The following is a 19,285-nucleotide window of genomic DNA, read 5'->3' as shown; positions in this document are numbered from 1 at the left end:
AAGGTGCCTGTGGCGAGTCTTTCAGCCCCCAAGCAATGTACTGGCTGCCTGTTCCGAAAGGATCCTCCTACACATTTCTCCTGCTGCTGGGGCAGCCTCCAGGCCACAGAGCCTTTAGGAAAGCGCTAGTGGAACACGCGGCAAGTTTGTGTGGCTACCACGCCCCTCACGGAAGAGCGCTGGCTTCCTACTCCGGAGTGGGCGGGGACGCCAGCGCTCTCCAGCCCGGCAGCCGCCAAGCTCGCTCGGCTTTCCCCAGCTGGGAGGCCGTGGAAGCACGCAGCGCTGGGGCGGCGGCAGCACCAGCCGATTTTCCGCTCTCCCGACTGGCTCTTCCGCCTGCGCCACCCTCACCCCCGCCTCCGCCCCTCCCTCCGCACACAGGAACCTGCGCCCTCGCCTCTCCCGCGCTTCTCTCCGGCCGCCCGCAGGGGCCTGCCTTTTATAGGCTCCGCAGCCAATGAGCGCCCGCCTCTCCTTCTGCCCGCCCGCCCGGCCAATCGCCGCGCCCCTTGTGTAATCTTCGGCTCTTCGGCCGCTCTCGGCTATTTTCGCTGTTGCTGGCTTTTTCAGGAGCTGTTCGCTCGCAGCCAGAGACGCTGCTTTATTTTCCGGGTTCGGAGCTGTTCCGGATGCTTTAGGCTGCCGGATGTCTGATCTCCGGATAACTGAGGCGTTTCTGTACATGGATTATCTGGTAGGTGCGGGGCTGGGGTGGCGAGTGGCTTTCTCGGGTCTCCGGGTGCCCGATGGCCCCCCGCCTACAGGCGCAGCCTTTTTGCTTTCTTTCTTTGGGATGGGATGCCTTTGGGGTTCTTTCTCCTGCAGCCAGCTGCGAGGCTGTGTCCCGGACTCGGGGTGGGGGCGGCCGGGGAGGTGGGGCGGGCAGGTAGAGGTGCGGCGGGGCTGCGGGGCGAGGGTCGCGGCGGCGGGGCGCCCTCTGCCCGAGGCGGGTCCCCTGGCTCTGCTCTGCGCTCCCCGCAGAGGACTTTCTTTCTGGGGAGGCTGGAGTTTTCCGCTGTCCCTTTAGCTGAACTCCAGGTGCTATTAAAGAGCCATAACCAGAATGGCTCACTAAGTGCCCGGCAGCTCCGATCATTTGGTTGCTATTAGATCTCTAAAGCTCTGACCTCGGTCGCCGCGGGATTTTAAAAGCACATTACCATAAAGCAACCTGGTCCGAGCCGGATCGGACGCGGGCATTGCCCCGCGGGTCCGGCCGCGGTGCCTGCCGCCGCGGTCCTGTGCACCGATCGAACCCCGGCGGCGTTTTAGGCCGGACCGTGCTGAGAAGTTTAGGTGGGAAAAGTGTGAGCCAGAGGCGGGGACGGAACGTTACTGTAGAAATCGACTCGTGCGTGTGTTGGTGGAATTATGCAAGCAAGCACCGTGTTTTGTTTCAGAAATTATATTGCCCTAGAGCTGCCTGTTGTGGTCAAGCGGATCTTCATTGACAGGAGCGGTGTTCGACTCTATACAATTACTGTGTTTACAGTGTTAGGCTGAACCGCTATTGCCCTGCAGAGCTGAAGTAGCCGGTTAGAAATCTTGACCCTCCTGTCATCTCGTTGGACACAGGCACTCGGTTTTCCACTGCAGATTGACCTGGCAGAGATTTGCCAGTGAGCGCCTTCTAGGAATTACACTTCAGGCTCTGCTGAGAAAGACTGGATGCTTTCGTGATCAAGAAACGCTGGGCGAGAGCTGGTTTCCTATCGTCATCTGTGTGTTTGGGCTTACTTTAATATACAAGAATAAAATGTTCCTCTTTAAGCTGCATACCTGGATGAACTTGTGGGGAGAGATGGAGACTGCAGCTAGTTAATGCATGACCTTGTGAATGGACGCGAGTAGAAAGTGCCAAGTTCGAATTCTATTTTGTGATTCATTTGTTGCTGGTAGTAACTTCCTCTATCTTTGTGATAAAGGGACATTATCCTACTGCTGTAGCTTGTTAAGTGGGTTCTCTGAGTATGAACGTTCTTTAAAATTCAAGGTGCCCCATGAGTTAACAGATTTGCCAGATGTAGAAGATTAGTTTCTAGATTAAATGATTAATTTGTAGCTTGTTTTATACAATACTATGATTTTTCCTCATGCAGTCTGCCAACATTAAACTAGTGTTTGCTGAGGATAATTACCAAATAGAAAGGACAACATTCCCTATACTGCTGACAGCTTATTTTGGATACTTACGTGTTGCTTAAAAAGGAATTCAAGAGGTTCTGATCCATTTTATTTTATTTACTGAGTGTCCTTTAAATTTACAGATTGCCTCACAGAGCTGTCTTTGAGATGCCAAGATCACCAAGCATTTAGTGAAAGTAATATTGGAAACTGGTTAGTTACTCAAGATAACCACCCTTCACACCTAGGCTAAGGGCAGGTGGGTGAATGTTTGCAGGCGCAGTTACCCTGAAATCAGAATTAATTTCTTTGCCAGCTTACTAATAGCTTTGTGTCAAAATAGTGGCCCCAATTTTGACTTGGCCTTTTTTGGTCTTACCTGTCATGTATCCACTCCAGTTTTGCATTTGTATTAAAAAAAAATCATTTTGTCACTTTCACCCTCGTTTTAAAAATTCACAAATGCAGTGTAGTAGACCCATAAAAATTATTGACTACTCTTTGGAGGTGAGAAAATCTTAAAGAAAATATTTTTTTCTTTTTTTTTTCTTTTTTTTTTTTTTGGTGGTACTGGGGTTCCTGGAAACCCTTCTACCTCGGGCTACACTCCCAGACCTATTTTTTTTAAATATATTTTTATTTGGAAACAGGTCTCTTAAGCCAGAGAGGCTGGCTTCAAACCTGCGTGATCCTCCTGTCTCCGCCTCCCAAGCGTGGGGATTACAAGCGTGTACTACCACACCCGGCCTAAATAGTTGTTTTTTTATGAGTGTACCAGGTATCCCATGTGAAAACATTTAAGAAAATCTTTCGTCATTAAGTGGACTGGGGGACAAAGCTCCAAACCAAACCCAACCCTCCTGGGGTGGTTTTATTGTGTTTGCCTTATTTGGGGTGTGCTGGGGATTGAACCCCAGGACATTCTACCTCTGAGTTACACCCCCAGCCCTATTTTATTTTTTATTGTAAACAGGGTCTCACTAAGTCGCAAGCCTCACTGAGTTGCTGAGGCTGGCTTTGAATCTGAGATTCTCTTGTCTCAGCCTCCCAAGTATCAAGTACCATGCCAGGCCTTCATGATTACTTTTAGCTTATCAACTTTAAGAGGAAATGATGTGCCACATCACCCGCCTTTCAGATCGACTTGTTTGCTTCTGTATGATCTTTGTATGGTGTTTTTTTAAAAGCCCTACTTCTGAAAAATAAAAATTAATTTCTTTGACTGCGTCTGGGATCTTATTTTTAAAGTAAATCAATTCTTGAGTTCTTTTGTGTCCAGGGAGAAAAAAAATATGCACTTTTTATTCCAAATTGGACCCCAGATTTTGCTGAGTGGACTAGAACAAGTGCCTCCCATGCACTTGACAGGAATAATGGTGTGTGTCATCCACTGTCTCTCTCTCTCTTTTTTTTCAGTTGGTGTTGGACTTCCTTGTGGCTGTTGGGGGAGCTTTATTTATATTGTCCATTGCTCTTTGGGCTAGTTGTCTTAGCTTAACCTTTCTTATTTGGAGGCGAGTGGAAAGAAATGAGCGGAGGTGCTATTTTGAACAGCTTTTAAATACTATTCAGATGGTCAAACACGAAGGAGCACTGTGATCTTAGAGGTTGTTGTTGATTTCCTCAGTTAAATGTTCTCAGAGATGACAGCCAGGACAGATGATAGTACTTTAATAATTAAGGTGAGTTTTTGTAAATGACTTCAGTGCAGGACAATAGTGGTAACTTGCAAATCTTAAATAATTGTATGAATCACCTGGTGTGGCGTTTACTTGTTTTGGGTGCCTAGTTACTGTCCAATATTTATTTGTTGACTGGAGTGAATGTGCGATAGGAAGGGCAATTCTACTTTCCTCAACCGCTTCTAACAGGAGACAAGATAATATCTGTTTGGATTAGGTGTTTTGTTCTGGGGAATGCAGAAAGTATCCTTTATGCTTAACTTTCAGATTATCAAGATATAATTTGTTTCCAACGGGTTGTCAGTTTAAACATAAAAACCTGTTTTCTAGTTGATAGGGGCATCTTCCTAGGGGGGCACAGTTTTTTTCCTTCCCTTTTCCTGGTGGAGTTTACAGGCCCTGTTCATATCTACCAGGACTATGAGTAAAGATTTAGTTGTTGCCCCAGCAGGCAGTACCAACATACTTTTCTCTCTCTTTTCTGAAGTGCTACATGTGCAGAGCTTTATGAATGAGGGATAAAATAATAAAATTATAATGAAAGAGAAAATCACATTTACCAGGTTTTTCTGAGAGGTTGGACATGATCAACTTCTAGATTCGTTTTGGTTCGAAAGTTGTCTCATGCTAATTGGTCCCAATTTGACCTTTTTTACGCCATCTTTTTTACCCACTAAAACTGGTTATATTCCATATAATGCCAATGATGACTGACTGAGATGTAGAGGAAAAGTTACTTATGAACAGCACATAGCTTTTCAAATATAAAATGTTAGCATATCGTGATTAAGTATGATATTCTTATACTTCTTATGGAATGAGTATTTCTACTTAATAGTAAGTATTATATTGCCTTTAAACTAGTTTAAAAATATGGAAGGATAGAGAGTAGTAAGCAGAAAGGCACAAGACTTGAACATCACTTTATACCTATGAAAATCAAACTTCATTCTGATATTTTCATTAATCCAGTCAACAAATACTTATGGAACCCCTGCTTTGTGCATGGCCCTTTTCATCTTGGGGAGTGAGTTACGATGTCCCCTGTGCTGTAGGACGTGCAGGCCCATGGCTCTTGGGGAGTCTGTAGCAGGATAGGCTGAGGAAGGCATATAGAAGACGAGGAAATTTCTGCTGTGTTCCTTTGCTTTCTAGTTCATTTCTCTCATATGTGTTTCTTTGTTTTACTGCAGGCCAAAATGTAAAGCTAGGCCTCAGAATGTGACAAGTAAAAATGCTTGATTTGTTGGGCATGATGGTGCCTACCCTTAAACCCTGTGCCTGGAAAGCTAAGACAGGAGGATCGCAGGTTTGAGGCCAGCCTCAGGAATTTAGCAAGACCTTTAGCAATTTAATGAGACTCTGTTTCAAAACAAGCAAACAAACAATTTTAAAGAATGCTCAATCTTGGAGGCTAATTGCCAAGTAATGTTCATGGCAATTGCATATTGCATATTGCATATGGGATTTAAATAAGGTTAATTTAGTAAGTTTTTGTCTTCGTATTGACTGGTGACCTTGTCCTAGATTCTTGGTCACTGGCTGTATCTGTCATCATAAATATTTATGTGTCACTGAGGAAGATCTGGTAAGGGACTTGGATGGATCATCACAAATCCATCACCACTGACAGGGTAAAAACCAGTTAACCAGCCAACCAAGAGCGGAAACTTGTGATACTCCACAGAGGACAGAGCCCATAGGTACTAGAAGATTGTAAAGGGACCCATTTGAAACAACGGGATCAAAGGCCCCTATGTGATTTTATATGATGCTCAGTTATCTGTGAGTGGAATTATTTCATTGATTAAAAAAAGCATATTGTTTTTAACCCGGAACATCTGTGAGCATTACAAACTGTTTGACTGACTATAAAGTAGTAAAATACAAACATGTTTTAATGTCAGCTGGACTGGGCAGTCATATTAATATTCCTTTATTAATGATTTATAAGACAGTTATAAGCACAATAAACAGAGGTTTATCCTCTGCGAAGTTCACAGTAAAGAAGTCTGAAGACAATCTATGCTGTTAGGCTTGTCTGTGCGGTGTCAGCTCTGACCCTGGAGCTTCTGTTGCCCCAATGTTGCGGTGAGTCCAAGGAGGGGCACAGGGGACAGATCTGTGCCACCAGGAGCTTGCATTCTGAAGGATGCCCAAGCCACATGTGGGTGGGTTGCAAGCAAGGGAGAGAATGTAGTCTGTGCATTTCTGTGGTGATGGTGAAGAAGTCATGGGGTCTTCCCAGAGGCAGGGCCTATCTGGAGGTCCTTAGGTTCAGTGGACGTATGCCCTCTGAAAGAATCAAGGGACTTCAGCTTCTCCAACTTTCTATTTTTCTAAAATGTAGGCTCCCCCCACCCCCACATGTACTCTTGATATCTGCCATGCGGGTCTCACCAGAGCCCAGCTGATTCTGGCATTGTGTCCTCGAATCTCTAGAGCTGTGAGCTAAATAAGCCTCTTTTCTTGATAAAGTTAGCTTGCCTCAGGGGTTCCATAGTAGCAGTGAAAATGGACCAAGAAAGGGGGTAAACTCAGGTGACATTTATTGAGCTCATTTACTGTGAGCAGACGTTGTAAGTGATTTTCACATGTAATGATATTAAACTGAAATCTGGGGATACTGGGTAGTTTCCCCAAATTAGCAGAGCTGGCAAATCAGTGACCTAGCATGCGGTTCCAGGCCCCTTTCTCTTCAAGACCTTCTCCCTAGAAGTTTTTTTTTTTTTTTTTTTTTTCATGCTAGGCAGAAGAATGGTATTGAAGCTTTTGAAACACACTTGAAATTCTTACCATGTGTTTCATGTAAATACAGTTGTACTTCTATATCCAAGGGTTCTGCATCCTTGAAGTCAAACAATCAGTGTTCAAAAATATTTGGAAAAAAGTTCATGTGTGCTGACCATGTCCAGACTTTTCTTGTCTGGCTTAGAGGATATGGCAGGATGTGCATAGACCAGCTGCAAATACTGTGCTGTTTTATATAAGGAACTTGAGCACCTGTAAATTTTGGCTTTTTTTGGAGGGGTTCTGGAACCAGTTCCCTGCAGGTACCAAGGGACAATTCTACTCTGCTTCTCCTTAAGTAAATGGTATAGAAAAGTGCTCCGTGGCCACTGGCACATGAAAGCAGGGGCCGTGAGTGGGCTGGCTGCTGCTTGCCCCTCAGAATTGGTTCTGCCAAGTGGCCATTATGCAGAAGGCTGGCTGAAAAGAGAACTAGGGTGTATGCTGAGCTCTGCTCCTCAGTGCCCGTGCTCTGGTCACCGAGGCAGTCTTAAGATTCTTATCCCTCCAGGGACCACAGGTGGATTTCTAGGCATCCTTGTTACTCAGCCCCTTAGTGTCACTTTCAGAGGCACTGTCTTGCACAAGCCTTGTTTCCTTTTGAAGAGGCTCCAGTGATTCTAAGATCCTTTACCCAGGCTGCCTGGGAAGTGCAGCTACACCCAGCAGGCACTAGGCCACAAGCAGCCTTTGACTTATGGACTTCAGTTGGGCAAAGTCCCTAGATGACATTAAATATACAGGATTTGTTTCTGAGGTAGACTGGAGAGAAGGAAAAATTTTAGGGAAGGTTTGGCAAATAATTGCATTGAGATAAAAGAAATGGGGATTTCTCTTGATACTTCTCACAAACTGAGTTCATGATGTTGTATTAGTCAGGTTTTTATATCATAATGACATTTCCTGAAGTAGACTAGTTTATGAAGAAAAGAGGTCTCTTGCCTCATGTTTCTGAAGATCCAAGGTCAAGGAGCCTTATTTACTGATGGCCTTTTTATTGGCAGAGTCCCAAGAGGTTGTAGGTATCACGTGGTAAAAAACAGAGAGTAAGCCGGGCGTGGTGGCACACGCTTGTAATCCCAGCATTCGAGAGGCTGAGACTGGGGGATCGTGGTTCGTGGACAGCCTCAGCCACTTAGTGAGGCTGTCCGCAACAGCGAGTGTCTTTCTGTGTGTCTGTAAGGATTTAATTATGGGGTCTGTACCCTCGTGACCTATCTAATCCTCATCACTTCCCTAAAACCCTCTTGCCAGCACCCTGGCTGGATTGAGTTTTCTTCCTCTTGATGCCCTTGACATTAGACTTTGGAGATTAAACTTTATGTGTTTAGGGTAGGACAAGCCATGTTGAAATCATACCAGCTGGTATTTTATTATGGAGCCTGCAGCTCCTTTATTTGTGCTGTGGCTTCTCCCCAGGTTCTTCAGGAGTTTTGATGTTCTGTTTGCCCCTCATTTGAGTGTGGGCTCATCTGCTTGGAGCAGGGCTGGCTTCACAGGCATGTGATGGCAGGGATCATAGTACAGCCTGTGCTAGGTTGAAGGCTTCTCAGGCACCATTTTGAAGCGCCTTGTTTCTGACCAAGGCGATCTGTGTCTTCATTTTGTGCTGGTCCTTACACTTTCTATAGCTGGTCCTGACTTCTAGAGCTATGTTAGAAATAACTGAGTATTTCTAGCCATACCTGAGTCTGTGACCTGTGTCGTGTCCTGACCATCTTAAGCACCATCTTACTACAGAATTCAGATCAGTGCCTGGTAAAGAGGGGACTATTTTATTGACATCACCTAATTTAACCCTCCCAGAAGTTCTGTTAACCAGACATGACTGACTTCCAGAAGACCTAGCAGTTTAAGAAAGAGTAAGCTCAAGCTTCTGAACGGTTTGAGTATTTGCCACCATCGTGCACCAGCAGAGTCGGCTAGGGTGTGAGCCCAGCTCGTCTGATTCCAAGCCCATGCTGGGCAGCATTATTAGCTATGACTTACCTAATATAATTCATAATTGTGGTGAGGATGAGAGGGGCTGCATGAATCATACACACAGTACTGGAAATTGATGGTCACTGGATTGCTGTTGTCACCTAGTTACGGAGGAGAGGCCCTGGGAACTCAGTGACAGCTGGGCTCCCATGGAGAGCCGTGTGGGTTGAGCCTTGAGGTGAGAGTTTGCTCACTGGCTTTGCTTTCACCCACTCTTTACTTTTTGTGTACATGCTGGCCTTTTGTTCTTTGGCTCACAGCCCAACACACCTACGTGGATTTAATGGTAAAAAAAAAAAAAAATCATTGGAAAGGTTAGATTCACAAGACCCTCTCATTTATCCGATTCCTTTGTACCTCCTTTTTCTGGGCACTTTCTGAGCTCTGAACTGCCTCCCTTCTAGCCGAGGACTTCTTCTAATTGTGTCCTTGTCTCTCTGAGAGAAAGTCTCCTGGGATCTTTTCCCAGCAGGATAGCCGCCTCTCTTGCCTTTTCCTCTTGGGACAACATGATGACCCTTGAGCATTTCAGGATTGTTGACTGAAGCACAGAAGGTCTACACCTGTTCTCAATCTATCTACATAAGGATTCAGGAGCTTCTTTAAAAATTTTACTTCTAGTTACACATTATTATAAGCATTCAGAAAAAAAAGAGAATATTGTGTCCGACTTTTGTGTACCTTCGGCCAGTTCCATAAGTGTTTACATTTTGACATTATTACCTTCAAAATTGATGCCCTTTTTTTAATTTAAGAAACTTTAAGGTCATTGCTGAAGCCTCCTATATCCTCTGCACCTTCTTCCTCTGCCCCTCTTAGTGTTGACAACTGCCCCAGAGTTAGTGGGTTAGGGTTGCATTTCTCACATGTTGCATTTTTATTATACATATGTATATATGCATAAACCACATATTGCCCTTTTTAAAGCTTGGTTTTTCTCCTTTGATAATGTTTTTGAAGTTAATAGATCAGTAGATATTTCACATTTCTTTTAATGTTGCCATTTTGGTTATATATAGAGATCTTATCTGGGTTTTGTGAGAAAGTCACAGAAAGGAATAAGTGTTGGCTTTTTTGCATGGTTATATGCTTCTGTTTACTAGTTTTTAGCAGTATATGTGATTCATATAAGCAGCTTAGTGGAATTTTATTAAATTTTAATTTTTCTTATAATGCATCTGTTTTATAGTTTAAAAGTCATTTTCTAATATTAATACATGGACTGACTATATATGTATTTTTTCTTTGCCTGGGTAGGAGGCAAGATTACTTTGATGACATGCTCATTATTAGAGTAAAACCTTAGTGAAGGAAATTCAGAAAGCACATCAAAGCACAATGGAAGAATATCTATAATCTAGTAAGCCGTAGAAAAATATTTATTTTAGTGTAGAGTCCTGCAGTCTACATATAGACTACTCATGCATATAGAAAACAACTTGGTATCATAAAGATAGCTTTATAATCTAATTTCTTGCACTTACGGACTTCTAAATTGTAACAATTTCTCTTCTTTTTTTTCTTTTAACAATTTTTTTATTGAACATAAATAGTATACATTTAAACTATATTTGGTGCCCTCTCCCCCCCGCCCCCGTTTTCCCTTCCCCCCTCCCACCAATGGTTGTCCAGGTTAACCATGTCATATTCATAATTTTACACATATTCAGATGTAGACCCTCATTAATCAAGATAAGCCTTCCTCCTCTCCTATCTTTCCCTTCAAACTTTGCTGTAACAATTTCTCTTCTGCAATGTGACTTTTCTGCAGTATACTGGTAAACTAATTTACTTAGCTAACCACATTTTTCTTGAGTGTTTTCTTTGCTTTAATTTTGACTGTTGCAAATAATACTACAATGAACATTGCATGCTAAAATTTTTAGATTTTGTTTTAAAAATATTTACTTTTAAAAAACGGTGTCAAAATCAAATAGATTTATCCATTATACAGCTTTAACATGCTGACATCCAAGGTGAGTTTCTAAAAGGGACATTGTTAAATGCGATGTGGTCTTCCTAACCCTTGATCATAACTTTATGATCAAGTTCTAGAAGTAGACTTGTTGGAGCAAAAGTTTTCTGTACTTAACAGCTCTTGATATTGATTCAATGAGTTAATATTTGTGGTGGACTTAGAATAGCACTTGGACATAATCAACCACTGTTTGTTAAGATATAGTTATGTCATAAAGTTGGTGATACTGGTATTAATATTTATTGAACATTGACTCTTTGCTAGATCCTGTGGGAAGTGTTTAATGGGCATTCCTCTCTCAGCCCTTTCAATAACCATGTGAGAGGTTAGGAGCTATTATCCCATTTTATGGTTGAGGAAACCAAGGGTCAAGAGAATTGAGTAATCATTCACAATTGCCCCAGTTGTTGGAAGGGTTGGAAACATGACCATAATCTTAATCTGTATATGTTTTTATTATTGTGATAGAAAAGAGAAAGGACTGAGTTTGAATTCCTGTCCCAGGTGTGCCACCTGCTATCTCTGTGATATAAAGTACTTCTCAAATGCCATCGTGGAAAACTTAGGACAGTGTTACAGTGTAATCAGAAACTTAATTTACACATAAAAAATGAGATATTTTCCCAGCTTTTGTGGGTATTGGAATATCTTTTTTGTTTTGAAATCACAGTGGATGGTAGGGTCTTTCTGTCTCAATGTTAGATCTGGCAGAAGAAAAAGGTAACAGTTGTATGTCAGCCCTCAAGTTGGATTGTATGTATTTAGAATGTACTTATGTCTAAAATAAAAAATAATGGGAACTTCATTTAAGATGAATTTCTCCTGACCATAATTTCCTCATTTGCAAAATGCAGGTTAATAGCAGGGCCTCTTTGATTATCAGCATTAATACAAAAACAAATGATCAATAAACTGCAAGGTGTTTATGTAAAACCAGAATTTCTAGGCTAGTTCATATGCACCCATGTGACCCAGTATAAAGGTATCAACTGAAGGCGGAAATTTAAAGTGAGTCACTTTCTTTATGTCATCAATTATTTTTCCTTATCAGTAATATCTTGAGAATTTCCCCTCACAAATTAAAATGATTTTTGTGAGATAAACAATATGTAGGAACACATTTTTTTTTCTTAGTACATTTTAAGTACTGGGCATCAAAATGTTTTCCTTGAGCTTGGACAAAACATGTATTTTTGTCTGTTCTATAATTTAACCACATATAAATTAATATGCTTTCTGTTAGTCACAAGAAGAATATTAATTTTTACTATCATTTCGATATTTCCCCTCCTGTCTTCAGCTCTGATTCATATAGTTTATGGTGGTAATTATGTCTATTAGACGATCTGAGAATCTTATTTACAAAGAAACTTTAGCATAGGGCTTTTTGAGGGTTAAATGAGATAGTGTGTGTGTTGTACTCCACTTAGAAGTAAGTACTCATCATTTTTCTATTCTAGTTAAAATTTTATTCAATCAAAGAAATGGTGAGATGAAAAAGTATTAAAGGTACAACTAGGTGAGTTTATATGTGCACATACCTTGTAATCGCCCCCAAATGGAGATGTAAAACATTTTAATAGTTTGGAGAGAAATTTCATGACCCATTCCAGGCAGTATCACCATAGATTAGTTTTGCTTGATTTTAAACTTCATAAGAATGGAATAATAGATTATATACATAAATATAACATACATCTGTAAGACATATAAAATATGTACACATATGTATCTGTGTATGTATATATGTGCTACAAATTGAATTCGGGGGAATTCTACCTCTGGGCCACTCCCCCAGCTTTACTCACCGATTGCAAAGGGCTTTGCTAAGTTGCTGAGAAGGTTGACCTGCAATCCTCCTATCTCAGCCTCCCAAGTACTGGAATTACAGGTATGCAACAACATGCTCAGCTTATTAAATATATATTTTACAAATTCTTTGTTTAGTTTCAGTTAACATACCTGTGGAATCTTTTCATTTTGTTGCACAAATTTGTGCTTTTTTTTTTTAGTCACTGGTAAGCATATAAATAATGGTAAGTTTGCCAAGCGTGTTGGCGCACGCTTGTAATCCCAGCATTTGGGAGGCTGAGACTGGAGGATCACGGTTCGCGGACAGCCTCAGCTACTTAGTGAGGCCCTCTGCAATCGGTGAGACCCTGTTTCAAAATAAAGAATAAAAAATTGGGTATGGGGTGTAGCTTGGAGGTCGAATACCTCTGGGTTCCATCCCCAGACCTGTTATAATAATAATAATAATAATGATAATAATGATGGTGATGATGATGATGGTGGTGGTGGTGGTGGTGGTGGTGGTGGTGATAATGGTAAGCATTTTTTCAAAGTGGTTGTACCAAATGGACTCCCATCACTAGTATAAGAAACTCTCACTGGGAGTTATTCCATATTTTTATCAATGCTCTCTCTCCTCCTTCCTTCTCTCCTTTTTTCCTGTTCTATCTTTGAACTATACCTCTAGCACCCCCTTTTAAAATACTTATATTAGTATACTGTAACCATATATTGAGATTTAGTGTTATAGGAACATATATATATATGCACATAATACCTGGCACATTTCCCTCTGGGTTCCGTCCTGCTCCTTTTTCCCTGTTCATAATACTGAAAATGCTATATATGTAGGATTTTTTGAACCATCTCTTTCATAAAGTCTCCCCCCCATCCCCTCTCTACCTCCTTCCCCAAATCTGCTCCCATTATTCTGCTGGTATCTCTCTTCATTTATTTGAAGTTTTTTTTGTTTCTCAGTTTCTATGTAGAAAAGACCCTTTACTTCTGAGCCTGGCTAATCTCACTTAGGATAATATTCTCTAGTTACATTTCCTGCAAATGACATATCTTTTTTCTTTATGGCTGAGTAAAATTCCATTGTATAGACCAGAGTTTTGTAACCCATTCATAGCTTGGCGATTGTGAATTGTGTTGCCATAATCATGGATATGCATGTGTCACTATAACACTCTGACTTCAGTTCCTCTGGAAAGATGCTGAGGAGTGGTATGTCTGGGTCATATGGAGGTTCCAGACCCAGCCTTCTGAGGAATCTCCACGCTGATCTCCATGTTGGCTGTGCTAATTTGGAATCCCACCAGCAGTGTATATGGGTTTCTACTTCCCCACATCCCTGCCAACATTTTTATTGTTTGTATTTTTAATTATCACCATTCTACTTAGATGGAATCTCAATGTAGTTTTGATTTGCAGCTCCCTGATTGTTACTGATGTTGAACATTTTTTCATATATTTATTGGCCATTTGCATTTCTTTTGTAAAGTATCTATTTAGTTTAAGTGTCCATTTCTTGCTTGGGTTATTTGATTATTTTTTTTTTAGCATTAAGTTTTTAAGCCCTTTTTATTTTGAAACAGGATCTTGCTAAGTTAGTGTGTGTTGTCCTCGAACCAGTGATCCTCCTGCCTCAGCTTCCCAAGTACTAAGATTACTGAGATTAATTACAGGCATGTACCTCTGCCAAACTTCCATTCTTTGTTTCTAATTCTATGGCTGAATGATTATGCAGTTACCTTTCCATAATTTACCAATTGTTACTCAAGGGTTTTTTTTCATAAGCCTGTTGTGTTCTGGTACCATCCTGGCACTAGGGATATGCAGCTATATAAGACATTAGTCTCACTTCAAGTTACTTATATTGAAAAATAAGCAATTGTATCTTGAAGTAACAGTCTATCTGGAGGGAAATAAAGGGAGCTCACAAGAAGGGAACTTAATCTAGACTTGAGGGCTAACGAGCGCTTCTCAAAAGAGTCCTTCTTAATTTGCAGCATGAAAGTTGAGTAGACTTGGCCAAGTGACAGGGAGGGCCAGCGCCAAGCTGGGAATAGCTTTGCAGAGCCTTGGGGGTGACTGACCTCATGACTTCGAGGGCTCCCTGTGACTAGAGCAGGGTTTGAAGCTGTAGAGCCCAGTTAAGGCCCCACCATGGAAGCCTTAAAAGCTTGTTGGAGTGACAGAATCAGATCTGGAAGCAATGTAGAGGAAGATCCAAGAGGAGAACTGGCTGCAGCAAGGCTGGTAGGAGGCCGTCCTGATCTGGGAATGAGAGGATGGCATTCACAACCAGGTAGGGACAGGAAGGATGCCCGAAAGAGGTGGATTTAAGTAATGTTTGAGAATTGTCAGAATTTTGTACTTAAGTATGGAAGATGAGAAAAGAAGAGATTGCCAGCATAATGCTCACATTTCAGGTTGGACATTGTTCTGGTTTTATATGACCTCAAAACAGTGGCTTAACCCAGTAACAGTGGTCTATCTTACTCACGACTCTGGAGGTTGATGGGGTTCAACTAGGCAGCTGATGCTCAAGATCCCTCAGGAAGTTTAAGTACACGTGACTGGATTTGTCTCAGTGCTTTGCCATTCTCTGAAACAGCCAGGCACTGGACAAGTATTGTGGGCTCCTGGAGCATCTCTGTGTGGTCTTTTCTATGTGAGATCCTCAGGTTAGCTGGACTTCTCTTATAGAGGCTGAATGCTTACAGAGAAAAAGTACCCAGAGAAACTTGCAGGAGATGCTAGGTCTTTCTTTTTTCTTTTTTTCTTTTTTGCAGTATCGGGAGTTGAACCCAGGGACTCTCTACCACTGAGCTACATTCCCTTTCCTTTTTTTATTTTGAGGCAGGGTCTTGCTAAGTTGCTCAGGCTGGCCTTGAACTTGTGATCCTCTAGCCTTACACTCCTGAGTAGCTGTGATTACAGGTGTGCACTACTGTACCTGTCCTGCCTGGTCTTTTCTAACCTGTTCTCAGCAGTGACATATTCTACTGTGGTATATTCATCATGACAGTCACAAAGGCATGCTTAGATTCATAGGTGGGAGACAGACTTGACTTCTCTTCTCTTCCTCTCACTGGGGATTGATCCTAGGGGTCTTCTACCTCTGAACTATACCTCCATCCTAGGCTAGCAATGAGCTCACATTCCTAACCACTTAGGTGACCAGGGAAGCCCTCGCCATGCACGAGGGCTGGGTTGTGCAGTGTGGAAGAGCTCTAAGGAGGCCTAGAGCCTCAGTTGCCGTTGGCACACAGGAGATGTGCAGTTTCTATAGCATCACCCAAAGAAAAAGAACCTACAGAGGAGTCTGGGAGAAAGAGCCGAGAGGTTGGAAGAGAGCCGGGAGAGTGTGGTATCCAGTGCGCTGAGGATAGAGACTTATTTCCAGAAGGAGGACGTGGCTCATTTTGTTAAACTGTGCAGAGAGCATGGCAGATCATTCTGCAAAGTGACCCCTGGATTCATGTCAGTGGTGGCCCTGGCCAGAGTGCCGTCAGGGGCCCAGTGTGGCTCCAGGTTTGAGGAGGAGGAAAGGATGACACGGTGCTACTGCAGTTCTCACAAGATGTTTTATCATGTAGAAAGAGGGCTGGAACTGCAGGGGCACAGAGGCTGGGAGCCGATCCCTTTTGGGATGGGTGAATGCTGGGGAAGTGGAACGTAAGGTCATTTTCCTGAGTGTGACTGAGAACTGTGTGAGGGGGTGTTGAGCGTTGTAGGATTGAAAAAGCTGCAGTGGATGGGGGTGAGGGATGACCAGGAAAACAGAAGGGTTGGTTGCTGTGTGGTATGAAAGTCACAGACTGATTGAACAATGACACAATTTAAGTGCTTATGTGATTTGGGGGGAGGTTCTTCCAGCCCTTGTAACTGTCTACATATAGTTTCTAGAAGGTGGGCAGTGAATTTTACAAAGGTTTGGGTTTTTTCAAGGTGAATTGCTTGGTGGTCAGTGGGGTAAAGAACTTTGGGACCCTGGCAAGGTAATGGTTGAAATGATGAAGTTAATGGAAAGGAAGGAATGGCAACTAGAAAGTTGAAGATGCCAGGAACTGGTGGCTTTGATGAGATGGAACAACACACGTTGCTTGGAGCATCTGTCAGAAAACTGGAGGGAGAAAAAGGGCAACGTGGGCAGACAGTAGGGAGTATGAATTTCAGACTGCACGGGTAGACCAGTTCTCTCAGGGAAAACTGCTGCATAGTCAGCAGCAGGTAACAGATGGATGAGTCAGGAGGCAGAAGAAGAAATGCTACCCAGGTATTGGATGGATTATCCTCATAGAGCCCATGGCAGGGCTCAGGCTGAAGTAAAACACTGAGCAAAGGACTATTAGGAGTAATAGTCAGTGGTCAGGATCTACCATGGACATCATTAACAAGGGGTAATAGAGTGTTTTCTTAAGAGTAGTAGAGGGCTGGGATTGTAACTCAGTAGAGCACTTGCTTAGCACATACAAGGCCCTGGATTCCATCTCTAGCACTGTTAAAAAAAAAAAAAAGATCAAGGTCTTCAAAGCACTGCACGGAGGTGCCTGGCCCAGCAGGAAGTGGGGCTCAGCTTGCCAACGTCCCCTCTGTGCACAGGCACAGAAGTGCCGTATGGCAGGTGTGGCCCTGCCTCGGGCCTTTGTTCCTGTGTCTGTTAAGGACAAAGACCTGTGCATCACATGCAGGGCTAGAATCCAACCCCCTTGGTGTCCCCAGAGCTTGGCACTCAGGACAGATGGAGCAAAGTGCTTGGACTGAGGGGGTACAGAGAGTAATGGTTGAGGGCACTGACTTTGGAGCCAGACTGCTTGTGTTTATATTCCAACTCTGTGTTCACCTGCTAAGTAGTCTCTCTGCCCATTTTCTTCTATGCAAAATGGGTTTAAGAATGGTGCTTAAATGGTGTGTGTGTGTGTGTGTGTGTGTGTGTGTGTGTGTCAGTCTGAATTACATATGTGATGATGGTCACATTAGATTATATTGCCTCATGGAGTCATAGCTGTGCTCATGTAGATACACCTCATGATGTACACAAAAGGACAGAATTGCCCAATAATGAATAAATAACCCGTAGTTAAATGATGCTTGAATGTGTGTGTGTGTGTAATTTTTTTCTTTTTCTTCTTTTGTGTGCTACCAGAGATTTAAACCAGGCATTCTACCTCTAAGCTACACCCTTAGCCCCGTTTTATTTTTTATGTGGAAACAGGATCTCACTAAAGGTGCTGAGGACCTTGGCAAGTTATTGAGGCTGTCCTTGAACCCATGAACCTCCTGTCTTAGCCTCTCAAGTCCTGGGATTACAGTTATATGGGTGTAACTTAAGAGGGCTTACCACTTGAGGTACTTTAAAAGTGTTTGCCACTATTGAATTGGCATAACTTTGAATATAAAATGAGGATTTAGGTTACTGTTGTCACCAAAGACATTCTGCTCCAATTCCATTCATTTTTCCACAACAGTCTTTAAGAAATCTTTGTCTCCACCCAAAAAGCACAGTGTAGAGTAACTGGGTTAAAGATATTGCAGCTGCCGGATGGTGTTTTAAGTGGCAGCTATTTCTGATTTATAGGGGTGAAAGGTCTTGGCATGGCGGAGGTGGCCCACATGCGTCCTCATGCCAGTTCTGCTCCAGCTGTTAGGTAAGTTTGGGCAAACCAGGCGGCTCACTTTCACCAGAATAGGCAAGTTTCCTGGGATCCCACTCTAGAATTATAGGATTGTTTGAAACTCTCAGTTCTTGTTGGAATCAGTTTGAAAGTCAAGTTTCTGCTCCTGAGGACTTTTCCCCTAGTGTGTGATTTATTAGCCTGCTCGTCTGTCCCTTCTTCCATTATGAATGTTTCTGGGGAGGCTGCGGTCATAGAGGAGAGAGCAGTGGGCTGATTTATTGGAAATTGCTGCTATTCTTCATCATTTTTAATGTTTCCTGAATGTGGCTGGTTCTTTTTTCAAGTCACTTTGGTAGATGTAGAAAACCTCTAGTGATTATTGGATTTCTCTTGCTCTTGGTGTCATTTTACATAGAAACACTGTACTTCTATATTATTCACCTGTAATATTTCTTCAGTGTATCATAAGTTGCCCCATATTTTACTAGGTCTTCAAGATGCACATTTTAAAGGTGGGTCATTTAGACAGGATCATTTAATTGTTCCTGAATTTCTTTGCATTCTTGACTTTTTCAGGGATCCTGCTGACCTGGCCTTGAACTATCAGTAGGATTGCGTTTTTTTGGTAGGGAGTACTGGGGATTGAGCCCAGGAGTATGCTACCTCTGATACACCCCAGCCCTATTTTATTTTTTTATATTGAAACAGGGTCTCACTAAGTTGAAGAGGGCCTTGCTGAGTTGCTAGGCTGGCTGCAAACCTGTAATGCTTCTGTCTCAGCCTCCTAAGTACTAGGATTACAGGTCTGCGTCACCACGCCCAGCTGATAGGATTTTTTTTAGCCAGAAGTGCAAACCCTCTTTGTCATTTCTTTGGATGCAGGTGGCCATTTTTTTCTGCAGCCCGAGTGCTAAAGGAAATCAGTTCCTGTGCTAGCAATGTTTTACTTTTCTCCCAAATATGTAGTTATTTAGGGACAATGTCTAGCTATCTTGGTCATCTTTGGAAATATACACAGGTAAATATTTCCATTTTTTGCCTTTTCATAGATTACTGTTTTATCATAAATTATTATGTGAGCTTAATATTTATTTCTAGTAGTTTCATAAAGTAGACTTGGTACACATTCTTTGGGTTCCATGTCAAGAATAGCTCTTCAGTTGCTGCTTCTAAAACTTCGCATCTGATTCTTTGGCATTTAAGAGGACACCAGTATAATGAAACAAGTTGCCAAGAATTGAAATGTCTGTGTCTGATGTGATGCCTATCTTAAATCTTTATATAAAGATTGATTTAAATACACCGAC

At 42.4% G+C, this 19,285-nt stretch overlaps 1 protein-coding gene across 1 annotated transcript in view; it reads left to right on the top strand.

Annotated features, from left to right (window-relative positions):
* Positions 1-649: 649 nt before the first annotated feature.
* The window catches only part of ARL15 (ARF like GTPase 15), a gene marked incomplete at both ends in the record, with an annotated part of 411,109 nt that continues 392,473 nt past the window's right edge, over positions 650-19,285 (top strand). The window contains one exon of the mRNA XM_080716907.1: positions 650-697. Coding sequence (XP_080573033.1) covers positions 650-697 — 48 coding nt within the window. The remainder of the gene's footprint in view (positions 698-19,285) is intronic.

The sequence above is a fragment of the Muscardinus avellanarius genome (assembly GCF_963383645.1).
Source record: "Muscardinus avellanarius genome assembly, chromosome: 1".
NCBI classification, from domain to species: Eukaryota; Metazoa; Chordata; class Mammalia; order Rodentia; family Gliridae; genus Muscardinus; species Muscardinus avellanarius.
This window is presented reverse-complemented; position numbering and strand designations above follow the sequence as displayed.